The sequence below is a fragment of the Hypanus sabinus genome, chromosome 3 (genome assembly GCF_030144855.1).
Source record: "Hypanus sabinus isolate sHypSab1 chromosome 3, sHypSab1.hap1, whole genome shotgun sequence".
Taxonomy (NCBI): Eukaryota; Metazoa; Chordata; class Chondrichthyes; order Myliobatiformes; family Dasyatidae; genus Hypanus; species Hypanus sabinus.
This window is the reverse complement of record NC_082708.1, coordinates 27,633,170-27,646,514: the sequence shown is the minus strand read 5'-3', so window position 1 is coordinate 27,646,514 and position 13,345 is coordinate 27,633,170. Positions and strand designations below refer to the sequence as shown.

At 38.4% G+C, this 13,345-nt stretch overlaps 1 protein-coding gene across 1 annotated transcript in view; it reads left to right on the top strand.

Annotated features, from left to right (window-relative positions):
- The window catches only part of mrpl48 (mitochondrial ribosomal protein L48), a 43,847-nt gene that overhangs the window by 7,358 nt on the left and 23,144 nt on the right, over positions 1–13,345 (top strand). Inside the window, exons 3-4 of the mRNA XM_059963943.1 lie at positions 3,029–3,063; positions 11,675–11,760. Coding sequence (XP_059819926.1) covers positions 3,029–3,063; positions 11,675–11,760 — 121 coding nt within the window. The remainder of the gene's footprint in view (positions 1–3,028; positions 3,064–11,674; positions 11,761–13,345) is intronic.

The following is a 13,345-nucleotide window of genomic DNA, read 5'->3' as shown; positions in this document are numbered from 1 at the left end:
ACAATTCTAAATAACTCCTCGTCTCTGGCGTAAATTCTCAATTTTGGGACAATGGTGTCTGACTTGAATATTCCCCAATACAAAATTGAAAGGATAATGTAAATAAGGTCCATCCTATATGCTTTTCACTGAAAATTGCAAAGAAACGGTAAGATCTAATTTGCATCTTACCTAGTTCTTTGCCAGCTAAGTTATGCAAAAGCTGCATGCAATTGTTGTCTGACTGAATTTAGGGCATAAGGATGCTGGATACATTCAGCAGGTCAGGCAGCATCTGTGGAAATGGGAATAGATTTAATATTTGTGGTTGAAGACCCTTCATCACACCTATCAGATTTCTAGCATCTGTAGTGTTTTTTAAATCTAATCCAAGATTTGTGAGAACAAGTGGGCATAAGGACATGAGAATGCAGAGCACAAGTTATAACTGATGAAAGGAACAATTAGGCCAGATAACAGGAGGAACTGCAAGCAATAAATCTTCTTTAAGATGGAGTAGCTTTTGATAGTTGGCCGAATAATTGTAATTTATTCCTTATTCTAAATAGAAGGGTTAATGTGCGTAACTTCTGATGATATATGGTACATTCTATCTTTACTGCATACCCTGGCACCTACTGGTGATGTATGCTTGTGATACCAGCTGCTGTAATTTTGGAACCATTAAAGCCTTCCTTTTATAAAAGCAGAAAATGTTTGAAATACTTAGCAGGTTAGACAGCATCAGAGAAGAGAGAAACGATGAAAGGTCACAAAGCTGAAGCATTAAATATGTTCTTCCTTATAAACCCATTAAACATTTTTGGTATTTATTTCAGTTTTTTCACTATCCAAGCTTTTTGGCTTGTAACCATATTTTTGTATTTGAAAGGCAAAAGGAAAAACAGCTGAGCCTGGAAATCTGAAATTTAAAGAGAGAATTATGATATTTTGGACAGTTCTGAAACATTCTACAAAGGCAGGTTATCTGAAACTTTTGACAGTGTGAAGTCCTGAGGGCTGTACGCACCTGGTCAGAGTCCTTTGATCTCATGTTAGGTTTGGATGGAACTGTGTAAGAGGCAAAAAGGAAAAGAGAGCAAAGTGAGAGGGAACTGGAGAATTTGGGGATCACTCGTGCAAAGTGAAGGGATATAATCTGCAAAGGTTAGTCAATATGTGCCTGATTTCCTCAATGTAAACGGAATGTACTCAGCTGTATTTGCTGGAGTTTAGAAGAATGAGGTGAGGATATCAATGAAACTTACTGAATATCGAAAGGCCTAGATAGAGTGGGCATGGAGAGGATGTTTGCAATAGTCAATGACTCTAGTATGAGAGGGCACAACCTTAATTTACAAAGACATCCCTTTAGAAAACAGATGTGGAAGAATTTTAGCCAGAGGGACATCAATTTGTGGAATTCATTGATACAGAGGGCTGTGGAAACCAAGTCATTGGGTATATTTAAAGTGGAGGTTGATAGGTTCATGATTAGTAAGGACGTCAAAGGTTATGGGGTAAAGGCAGGAGAATGGGGTTGAGAGGGATAATAAGTCAGCTGCGGTGAAATAATGGAGAAGGCTTAATGGGCTGAATGACCTAATTTTACTCCTTTGTCTTATGGTAAAGGAGATGCACTGTGAGCAATACAGTACACTAAATTTAAGAAAAATAGTCTAGAAAAATAGAAAGATTTTTTTTAAAACTGCTTCTCATTTTTCTGGATTGTGGGGAGGAAAGAGCAGGTATTGCAACAAGAAGGAAGGAACGAAGGCATCATTCAAGGTTAAGGTTAACCAAAGATGGTGTCAAACTTCAGGAAAAACTACACAATTGTATGAAAGATAGATAACAGAGATTGGACAATGTATTGAAAACAAGAATGATTATAAGATTAATAGGAAGGGGAATATATTAGTATAAAAACAAAGCTAGCCAGGAAAGTAAGCGACAAATATACTTTCTATATTTAATAAAATTATTGATACTGAGTCTAAGGAATTAATCCTGGAAAATGAGATGGCCGATGTACTTGGAGGTGTTTTGCATCAGTGTTCTGTACAGAAGGAATATGCAGCATTTCATGCATTTTTAATCTTTTTGGGTTCAATCCTGACCTTTGATGCTAGGTGAAGTTAGCATGTTTTTCCTTTGATATTGTGGGTACCTGTCTGTTCCAGTTTCCTCCTACATCCCAAAGATGTGATGGTAAGTTAATTGGCTACTGTAGATGACTCCTATTGCAAGTAAGTAGCAAAATAATTAAGGTTAAGTGATGGACATGTGAGAGATGATAAATTCTAGGGCTTTGTGGAAATAAGGAGAATTGGACAGATGTGACTGCTCTGATGGTAGCTGGAATGCATCTAGTGGGTCAAATGCCTCGTGTTGTAATAAGTAAGCATTGGATGTTCTGGTGGGGGATGTTGTAACCTTCTGAGTTTAGTGCATTTGATATTTTCAAATAATCAGTCTTTCTAAATTGTATTAGTACTGACCAATTCTGATGAAAGCTCATCAATTTGTAATGTTAACTTTGTTTCCTGTCTCTCCCTGGATGCTGCTTAACTTCCTGCATGTTACCAGCATTCCATTTCATTTCAGATTTCTTGTAACTGAAGAATTTTATATTTCATAGTTCATTTCTCATTACCTCCTAAAATCATCTTATTTACAACAGATCAACATCAGTGAACAAGGCTTCAACATCCTCTCTGAGATAGCACCAACATAATTTCCCATGAATGCACGTTACCCATGTTCTTTCTACCAAGCTCCTTCACTGAAGCTTAAAATACGTTTAATGCTAAATTCTAGTTCAGATGAATGATCATCAACCTAGAGTATTTAATTCTTTCTCTCTCCACAGATCTCCATTTCCAGCACTTTCTGTGTTTATTTATAATTTCAAGTTACTTGCATCTGTTAGAGATTTGAACCTCACAAAATAATGTTAAATGAAAGTACTGTAATTTTCAAATTACAAATGAACTGCATCTTTGCAGGATAAATTGACTTTTCAATATTCTTTTCTTTTCTTTTTCAGGTTAACATCTTTACAGACTCCTCTGTCATTACCAGGTTAGAGAGATTTTATTTCCGTTATAAAAAATATTATCTTGCTGAAAGTATTTGAAAAATAGTTCAAGCCAAATGGCCTCAGGGCAAATTCTGCCAGTTAATGCTTTATCCCATATCTCGTTTTCACATTCCTCCTTGATTTTCAGATAATGAACCTTAAGATTTTTAATTTTCCATGTGTAGTTGTCAGTGGTCATTTGTAATTACCCATGAGAGGTTGCTGGTAGATCAACCTTTTGACCTGCTGCAGTCATTCAGCTGAACAGACTCCCACGATGTTAAAACGTTAGCTCCTGTAGGATAAGACTTAGTGATATTAGAGGCAGAGCCATATATTTCCAAGTCAGGGTGGTGTTCCATACGGGTGGGAATGTGGCTGTGTTCCCATGAGTCATCTGCCCTTTTCTTTATTGGTGGTAAAAGTTGTACATTTTGGAGATCCTGTTGCAGTAACCTAAGTGAGTATTTGTATCTTGTAAATGTTACGTACTGTAGCCCAAGAATAGTGAAAGGAGAGTATATTTACTTTGGAGAATGGAATCTAAGCAGTCATGCTTTGTCTTAGGTGCTTGTTGGATTTGTACTCACCCAAATGTAAGGGACATGGATGAAGATGAGGAAAATGGATAAACCAGTGACACTTCGAAGGCAATGCAATAAGGAGTTTAGAAGCCTATGGCCTGAGGAAAGAAACTGTTTCCCACCCCGTCCATTCATGTTTTAAGCATTGGAGTCTCCTGCTTCATGGTAGAAAGTCAAAGAGGATGCTGGATGGATGGGCGGGAACTTTAATGATAATAAGGGCCCTGCCGTGCTCCTGATAAATGTCCCTGATAGATGGTATGGAGACCCCTATGATCCTCTTAGCTGTTCTCACAGCCCTTTGTAGGGACTTCCAGTCCGAGCATCAGAGTGTCTTCTCTTTAAATTTTACCGGGTCCTTAAAATCACATTTAATCAAATGCTGCCTTGATATCCACATCAGTCAATCTTGCCCCTTCTAGAATGGAACTCTTTTGACCACATTTAAGAATAGAGTGTAAGAATAGATTGATAATGTGGTCATTAGCCTGACTTGTGTGAATAGAGCATAGCTATTATACCACTCTGGTCTGTAACGACTGTATAATCCTTTACAAAACTTCATAGAGTTGTAATCTCAGCCAGCTCCATCATGGGCACAAGCCTCTGCATTGAGGAAATCTTTGGAGACAAGGTCTCCAAAAAAAAAGCAGCATCCATCATTAAGTACCTCAACAGCCAGGACATGCCATCTTCTCATTGCTACCATCAAGAAGGAGCTACAGGATGCACAATCAACATTTTAGGAACAGCTTCTTCCCCTCCGCCATCAGATTTCTCAATGGTCCATGAACACTACTTCACTAATTTCCTCTTTTGTTGCACTATTTACTTATTTTTAAATATATTTCTTGTTGTAACATAGTTTTTTAAATATATTTTATGACTCAGGTAAGTGATAATAAGCCTAATTCTGATTCTGTAGATATCAGTTTTGTAAATGTACGGGAATAGCTTGGCTAGAGTCATGAGTGATTCTGGAAAACAAGACTTCAGTGCTATTGCCTAGAAGTTGTCCAAATCCATATCCTCTGTTGTATCCATTCATTTCAGCCATTTTTGTTACTGCCTGGAATGGAGCTGGCTGGAGACCTAGGTTTGGGTTTCAATGACAAGCCACTCAGCACCTCTACCTGTACCTGTGTGCAAGTGCTTCATTGTGAGCCCCACCATCATGTTCTTGGAGCCTTTTCTTCACTTTGACTCTTTAGTTGTCCCACCACCATTCACAACTGGATGCAACAGGACCACGGAGCTTTAGGTGATTATCTGGTTGTGTGCGTTCTAATGCATTCTATATCTGTGGTCCAGGATTGCAACTTCATCAGGCTAGCATCTCAATTTTTAGATATATACCTGCTGCTGCTCCTGACATGTCCTTCTGTATTGCTTATTGAACCAGTGTTGATCTCTTGATTTAAATATTGCAATGAAATCAGACCATGAGAATACAGGTCACAGTAGTGCACATTTCTACTGCAGTTGTTGATGTCAAGGCTTAGACAGAGTAAATGTGGTAAAGATGTTTCCCATGGGGAGAGAAGGCTGGGAACTGGGGTTGAGGAGGACATAGAAGAAAAGGATCAGCCATGATTGAATGGCAGAGCAGACTCGATGGGCCAAATGGCCTAATTCTGCTCCAGTGTCTTATGATCCATTGAATCATAACTCAACTCAATATTGTGGAATATTGTCCACCATTTTGGGCCCCATATCTCAGAAAGGATGTGTTGTCATTGGAGAGGGTCCAGAGGAGAGTCACGAGAAATGAAGGGGAGTGTTTGGCAGCTTTGGGCCTGTACTCAATGGAATTCAGAAGAATGCGGGAGGATCTTGTTGAAACCAACCGAATGTTGAAAGGACTAGATAAGGTGGATGTGGAGAAGATGTTCCTTATGGGGAAGCTGTCCAGAACTAGAGAGCACAGCCTCAAAATTGAGATGCGACTGTTTAGAACAGAGGTAGGGAGGAATTTTTTTAGCCAGAGAGGGATGAATCTGTGGAATGCTCTGCCACAGGCTGTGGTGGAGACAAAGTCCGTGGGTTTATTTAAGGCAGAAGTTGATCATTTCCTAATCAGTCAGGGCATCGAAGGATATGGTGAGAAGGCAGGTGTATGGAGTTGAGTGAGATCTAGGATGGAATGCTGGAGCAGACTTAATTGGTTGAATGGCCTAGTCTGCTTTTATGTTTTATGGTCTGTGCAATTCTGTCCATAATCCATCGTGCTGGTTTGGGGGAGCACTCTCACTCTTTCTCCATTTACTTCTTGGGTTAGGCATCATTTGTTTACTTGATGTAATGACATTTGGTTTCTCTTAATTTGTTCATCAAAAAGATCCTAAGGTTCTTTCATTTCAGTCTTATTCAGTCTTTTTTTATTTCAGTCTTATTTTCCACAAGTTCAGAGAGTTTCATCTTCACTACTACCTGGGAGATTTATTGAGTCCTTTCATTAAAATGGGATTTCTTTATGTTATTTCTAAATCTAGAGTTTGCTTTGCTCATAAATAATGTGCTATTAAAGAAATTTTGTCAAATTGTAATCATCACTCAAGTATGTTCAAAATAACTACCTTGCATTCCAGTGTGTCTTGATCCCAGTATCTTTTGGGACAGGATGTGAAATGGAAGGAAATCTGAGTTTCCCCAGTTGTAGACGTTTCTTTGACCATAATTCCGACATCTTTAAATAATAAATTAAAATTAAAAATTGCATTTGCTGGATGTCTGAAATAAAAATGGAAGACATTGAAAGAATTCAGAACCTTCTCTTCAACCTGAAGTATAACTCAGTTTATCTTTCCAGTTGCTGCCTGACCTGCTGAGTGTTTCCAACACTTCCTGTTTTTATTTATTTATAAAGTTAGTCAACAAACGCGATGTTAAGGGAGATAGCTGATGTTTTAGGTTAATGGCTCTCATTAGAAAGGGAAAATTATGATAATGAGTACTGTAAAACTGGGGTAATTGTGAATTTGAGAAATTCTCATCAGTTCAAATGCTTTTTCTTGGTTCATACAAAAAGACTGTAGTTAGTGTTTTATACGAAGCGGAATTGAGTCAGTCAGCATCTTTGAGGTTTCTCTGTTAAAGTATGGATGTGCAGAAGAGTAGAAGTTTTCTGGTTTCCCTGAGGAATGACAGAATATCATTACAGTTTTACCATCATTACTTTAGCAAAATCTGAGCCAAACATCCACCTGGTCTGTGGGAAAGCTCCAGGTGAGCTTTATTACATACACAATGAAATCTGGTGGATTATCAGTAACCCGCTCTGATGCGCTGTGGATTTTCAACGAATTTGGATTTCCTTTGCGACTGGTCCTGCAATGATTATTGTTAGTATCTTTATCTTTTGTATCAACTAAGGCTTCATGTGAAGCAGCATTGAGTCACTCTGAGGTTTCTCTGTGAAAGTACGGATGTGCAGAATTCTTGAAGTTGTTGGTTTCTATGAGGAATGGCAACAGATATTACATAATGGCATCATTACATTTGCAAAACCTGAGCCAAACATCTAGTGTTTTGTGACTGGTATTGGCATTGGAATAATGGTATGCAAGTTTGCAGATGAATTGGGAAGTATTTGGTTTGTAAAGGGTGATTGACTATACTACATAGGTCTTGTTATATTTAGTGGTAGCAGTTAGTGCAATTGCTTTATAATGCTTTATACTTTTAAAGATGCTTGGAAGTAAGTACAGAGGAGATGTCAGGGGTAAGTTTTTTATGCAGAAAGTAGTAAGTGCGTGGAATGGACTGCCGCTGACGGTGGTGGAGGCAGATATGATAGGGCTGTTTAAGAGATTTCTGGATAGATGTATGGAGCTTAGAAAAATAGGGGGCTATGGGTAACCCTAGGTAAATTCTAAGGTAAGGACATGTGCGGCACAGCTTTGTGGGCCAAAGGGCCTGTATTATGCTGTATGCTTTCCGTGTTTCTATATACCATCTGTAAGACCAGGGATTCCTGCCGTTGTCTTTAAGGGGTTTGTACTTTCTCCCCTTGACTTTATGGGTTTCCTCTGGGTGCTCTGATTCTGTCCCGTATTCCAAAGATGTAGAGTTAGGGTTAGTGAGTTGTGGGCATGCTATATTGGTGCCAGAAGTGTGATGACACTTGCAGGCTACCCAGCACAATCCTTGCTGATTTGATTTGATGCAAACAATGCATTTCATTGTATGTTTCAATGTACATATGACAAATAGAACCAATCTTTTCTTAAGAATATACATCGTACAGAGAACTGTGGAGGAGCATCAAAGGAAGTGGGGCTTCATACAAATAATAATTCATAATAAAACTTGATTTTATCCACATGTGGCTGAGCACCAATTCCATAGTGTCCAGTCTTTCTCTTCTTCCTTATTGGCTGGATTCCACAGGAAGTTTTTAGTGTAAGAGGTAGAAGTTCAATATTTCCATGCCTGCATAGGCACTAAATTCCCAACCTTTCCAACAGCTGTTCATTGTTAATTCTACAGCTGTATTCCCACACTGGCAGAGCATGAAGACACAGCAGTTCCTCAGCATTTCTCAGAGCAATTCATATAATCGACACGTGCCAGTTTGGACCTGGCAAAGAATTCCACTTGATAGCTTTCAATTTATGAACACATTTTCAGGGTTTTATTGTCAGAATGAGACTGCAGTGGTTGTAGTGGTGATGCTAATATGACTACTTGTCTGTTAATTTAACTCCTGGGGAAAATGTGAATGAAAATTGTGTTACTGCAATAGTGTACTTAAAATATGTCATATTCGCCATGAGAATTCAGCAACTCTGTCACAGTGAAAATAATTCAAATAAGTATGAAGGGATCAATTAACAATTTGTGTACATTCTGCTGAATGTATGTTTTATCATTAATTTTGATGTTTGGATCAGGAGAAGGATTCAGAATGGAAAACCTTTTGTATTAAAGATGCAGATCAGAGAAGTAGGCTTTTAATTTTGCTTTTAGTTGACATTATATCCTGTAAGAGGACCACTACTTTGTCATTGGGTTTGGAGGCTTGCGTTCCTCAATGATCCAGAGGGCTGTGTTGGCTGGAGTCAAGGCTTTATGCTTTGGCTGTTGGTAGGGTCACTCATGCCAAACAGAGCCGGGGTGGAGGCCAGACAGACTAAGTGTGGTCCATGGGTCCTCCAGGGTTAGAACTGGTAAAACTGGTAAAACAGAATTGTTAGGGAAACAGCAATGAAGAATTCTGCATCTGAGTGCAATGGTATTCCTGAGTCTGCACCTGGGACTTGCATGACTGAAAGCCGAGAAGATGCTAGTGACATGATAAAGGAAGCCCTGAGCACTCCCAGAGATGGACGGCCTTCATTTCAGCCCTAAATGCCAGTGGCATAACGGACAGTAAGTGACATCGTGTGGCAGAAATGATTGTGGATACTACAGGATGTACACATTTAATTTGTTTGATATATTTCTGCTTTACATCTACTACATTCCTATCAATAATCTAGTAGCAACTGTATTGATATGAAGGTCTTTGTCAAGGAGATCGATCAAATTAGACTGCTGATTGTAGTGATCTACTTTCTGTAAACATCGATGGAGACATTAGCGAATCTTCTACCTGAAAGGATTTTTAATTGGCAGGAAATTTTAGGGAAGAGAGTAAGAATAGTTACTTTTGTTTAATTCATAAAAACCTTTATAGTTTTAGATTATTATTTGTGGGTATGCCTATTTTTTTAATTTCATCAATGCACAGAAGCAGGTGGAGATTGTAGTTTCCAGTTGCAATTTCTCCACAGAATTGCTATGCCCCACTCAGATATTGAACAGCTTCTACATTCATTCTTTCATACAAGTTCTCTAGCTCTCTGGGAATTCAGTACTTGACTGCCAGCTGGAGGCCAACTCAAGCCATGAGTAAAGCCGAGGAAAGCTCTGAAGCAGTGACGAAGTTTGAAGAAATTCAGCATTTTCACTGACATTTGGTAGAATCTTCCCCATAATTGTTTTATTTGGAGAAGCTGGGTCAAGATTGTTATGATCGTCATTGAGAACCATACAAGATATGTGGACAGGCCTGGAAGCAGAGTGTACTTCAGTTCACATCTCACACGCTGTCACTGTGTAAAGGTTTCCTAGCCATGCAATTGACTCTTCTCCCACACCGAGAACCATTGACTGACTTAATTGCAAATTATTCTCACTGTTAAAACAGCTTTGCCTTTCTTCCTTTACATTAGTACCTACCTCTGATGGTTTTCTTCTATTTTGTATTTTTAATACATTTTTGCCTACCTTACAATAGGAAACAATGGCTTACTTCTGCTATTCTATCAATTCGTACCCTTTGTATGATTCATCTGGAGGCTGAAATACTCTCTGATTTCCCATCTCCAAAGGACTCAAATCAAGTCAAGTTTATTGTCATTTAACTATACACATGTATATAATATATAGCCATATAACATGTATAGAAATGGGACAACGTTTCTCTGAAATAGGGTGTAAAGCACAGTAGTACACATAACACACAATAATTTACAAAGGTAAGGGTAAAATCTACAGGTGAATCACACATAATTAACAAACTAAAGTGCATTAATACTAAATATTGTAAGGTACGAAACAGATTAACTACTGACACTTTGAATACAATGCTGCAGGGAGTTCAGAAGCCTGTTGGCTTGGGGGAAGAAACTGTTTCTCATCCTCACTGTTCCTGTTTTTATGCATTGCAGTCTTCTGCCTCATGGTAGATATTTAAAATGATTCATTTGTTTTCCAATAATTGTTATTGTGAGTTTGGAAATTAATTTAAATTTGCTATCTGTTTTTTTTATTAATGCCAGTCCTGCAAATTCTATCATGTTCTTTATCAAGTTTAAAACATTTTTTTAGAATCAGAATCAGGTGTATTATTACTGACATGTTGGGAAATGTGTTGTTTTCTGACAGCAGTGCAGTACAAATCATAAGAAATTGCTGTTAAGTTACAAAAAAAAGAGCAAAGTAGTGAGTTAGTGTACATGGACCATTCAGGAATCTGATGGCAAGTATAATGTGCCTGTAATGCAATAACACTATCACTAATTCTGATGAAAGTTCACTGAACTGAAATTTCCTAAAATATTAACCCATTTTTTTTCCTCTTTCAGACATAACTGCTTAATTCATTTGAATATTCTGTGTATAATTTCTGTTTGGCATTTTTCATTTTCCATTTGTCATCTACGATCTTCCTTCATGTGGTTTGTGTTAAGACTTTGTGTTTAAAAAGAAACCACTCGAAAGAAGTAAACACAGAGTAAGGGATATTAGGTAAATAATTAAACAAATAGATTGCAAACACAAGAAAGTCTTCTGATGCTAGAAATCCAAAGCAGCACACACCAGATGCTGGAGGAACTCAGCAGGTCAGTCAGCCTCTATGGAAGTTAATAAACTGTCAATGTTTTGGGCCGAGACCCTTCTTCAGGACTGGAAAGGAAGGGGGAAAATGCCAGTATAAAAAGGTGGAGGAAGGAAAGGATAGCTAGAAAGTCATAGATGAAGCCAGTGGGTAGGAAAGATTAAAGGGCTGGAGAGGAAGGAATCTGATAGAAGGGAAGAGTGTGCCGTAGGAGGAGGGGACCCAGGGGGAGGTGATAGACAGGTGAGAGGCCAGAGTGAGGAATAGATGAAGAGAGGAGAGAAAAACTTTTTTAACTGTAAGAAGACATTAATATTCATGCCATCATATTGGAGGCTACCCAGATGGTGCTGCTCCTGTGCCCTGAGGGTAAACCTCATCTTGGCACAAGAGGAGGCCATAGATTGTTATGTCGGAACAGGAATGGGAATTGAAATGTTTGGATGGCAGTTCCACTGTTGGCAGATGGAACGGATTACAAATAGATTGTAATCCTTTTAGGTTTTTGTACAAAAAAAAGTTACAGATTTTCAAAGAATGGACTCGATAGCTTTCTGTCACTTCGTACTGCTACTGTACTGTCACTGCGAGATGATACATGGTAATCTATAATAAGCAAAAAAAATCTGCTTTTTGCATATTCAGGTAATATTCTGTCCAGCAATAGACATTACAGATCAATGCCCACCCATGGGATTGGAAAGTATAAATACCTGCTGCCAAAAGAAATTGTAAGTAAGATTTTGTTCATATATCGAGATTAAACATATGAAACAGATGGTTTTATTATAATTAATTGAAAAATAACTGATTTGTTTTAAAATGGGTCATTGTTATGGTTGCTATTTATTTGTGTTCAAGTAGTTGCTAACTTACTCTGATTCTTTAATATTTATCTTAGAATCAAATTTATTATCTCTGACATGTGTCATGAAATTTGTTGTGCAACTATATCTTACGTAGGGTTATATCTTCCTCTGCTGAAAGATGAATTCTTCCAGGCCCATTGTCAATTCTGTAATTCTTCTTAGCATTGTCAATTTCCTGTGTGACTGGATGTAGTGAATGCCAATTGACAATATGAATGGAATGCCTGAGATGCAGCTCTGATTGTGCTGTCAGCAGTCAGCTGTGCTTTCTATATCATTCTGTTTACATCTGCTCTTTAGAATTTATGGGGCTTCATTTTCCACCTCAAGTTTTCTCATCACCTTGTGAAGTTCTTAGGTGTTATCTTTCATGACTTTAAGATAGCTCAAAGGTCTTTGCATTCAGCTTATGAAGTGGATCTGTTGTAAAATGCTATAGGCTTTTTCCACAAAAGCTCTCTCAACAGGTACTGATAATCGTAGGAGAACAGCTGCCTCAGTTACTTGGTGCTCGGGTTACTGAACTGTTTGCAGCTATAGAAACTCCTGTAACTCCTTTACAATATCATCTTTTGGTCTGGGCTGCATGCATCTTCAGCTCACAAAAAGGCAGAGTTAGTAGATAGATCTGTAAAACTGATTAGAACCATCCGTTTTGTTTTTTATGTGGAAGTAATGAGGTGGCAATAATTAAAAACCTGATGTTGCTGTGAAGAATTTCAGATTCAGGTTCCACTTACAGTATCATTTCTATCTCTAGGCATTGAAAAAAAATCACTAAATTATTTATGCTGCTAACATTATTACGTAGGCTGACAGAGTCAAGGAAAAGATATTCAGATGCTTGTTGATATAAGAATGACTTCAATTTGTAGAAACAAGCTGGAGGAACTCAGCAGGTCGGGCAGCAACCATGGAAACGAGCAGTCAACATGTCCACGATGCTGCCCAACCTGCTGATTTCCTCCAGCTTGTTTGTACGTGTTGATTTGACCCCAGCATCTGCAGTGTACTTTGTGTTTACTTAAGTTTGTAGAATGCCTATGACAAAGCAGCATTGAAGATCTTTGTGACCTCGGTAGATTTTATTGCAGGACTCAGCAAGACATGTCTCTCACTTCATTTGACTGTGTGATTCAGTAACTTCAATGACATCTATAGAATTATTTTTTCACCAAGCATCTGATGCATACAGAATGCAGTTGATGCAGTTTTATGTAGAGGGTTCAAAAAGCAATCTACTGGAGAAACTCAGTGAGTTGGGAGGGTGGAAGATGTGAATTGTCAATGTTTTGGATAGAAACCTTGATTGAGGGAGGAAAAAGTATGAAGAGGAAAAGGGAGCGAAGAGATGGGGGAAGGGAGCAAGAGGTGACAGTGGACTACACTAGGGTGAATGGATGACAGGCAGGTCCAGCTAGGAAAGGGATGGGTAGAGTTGGGGGAC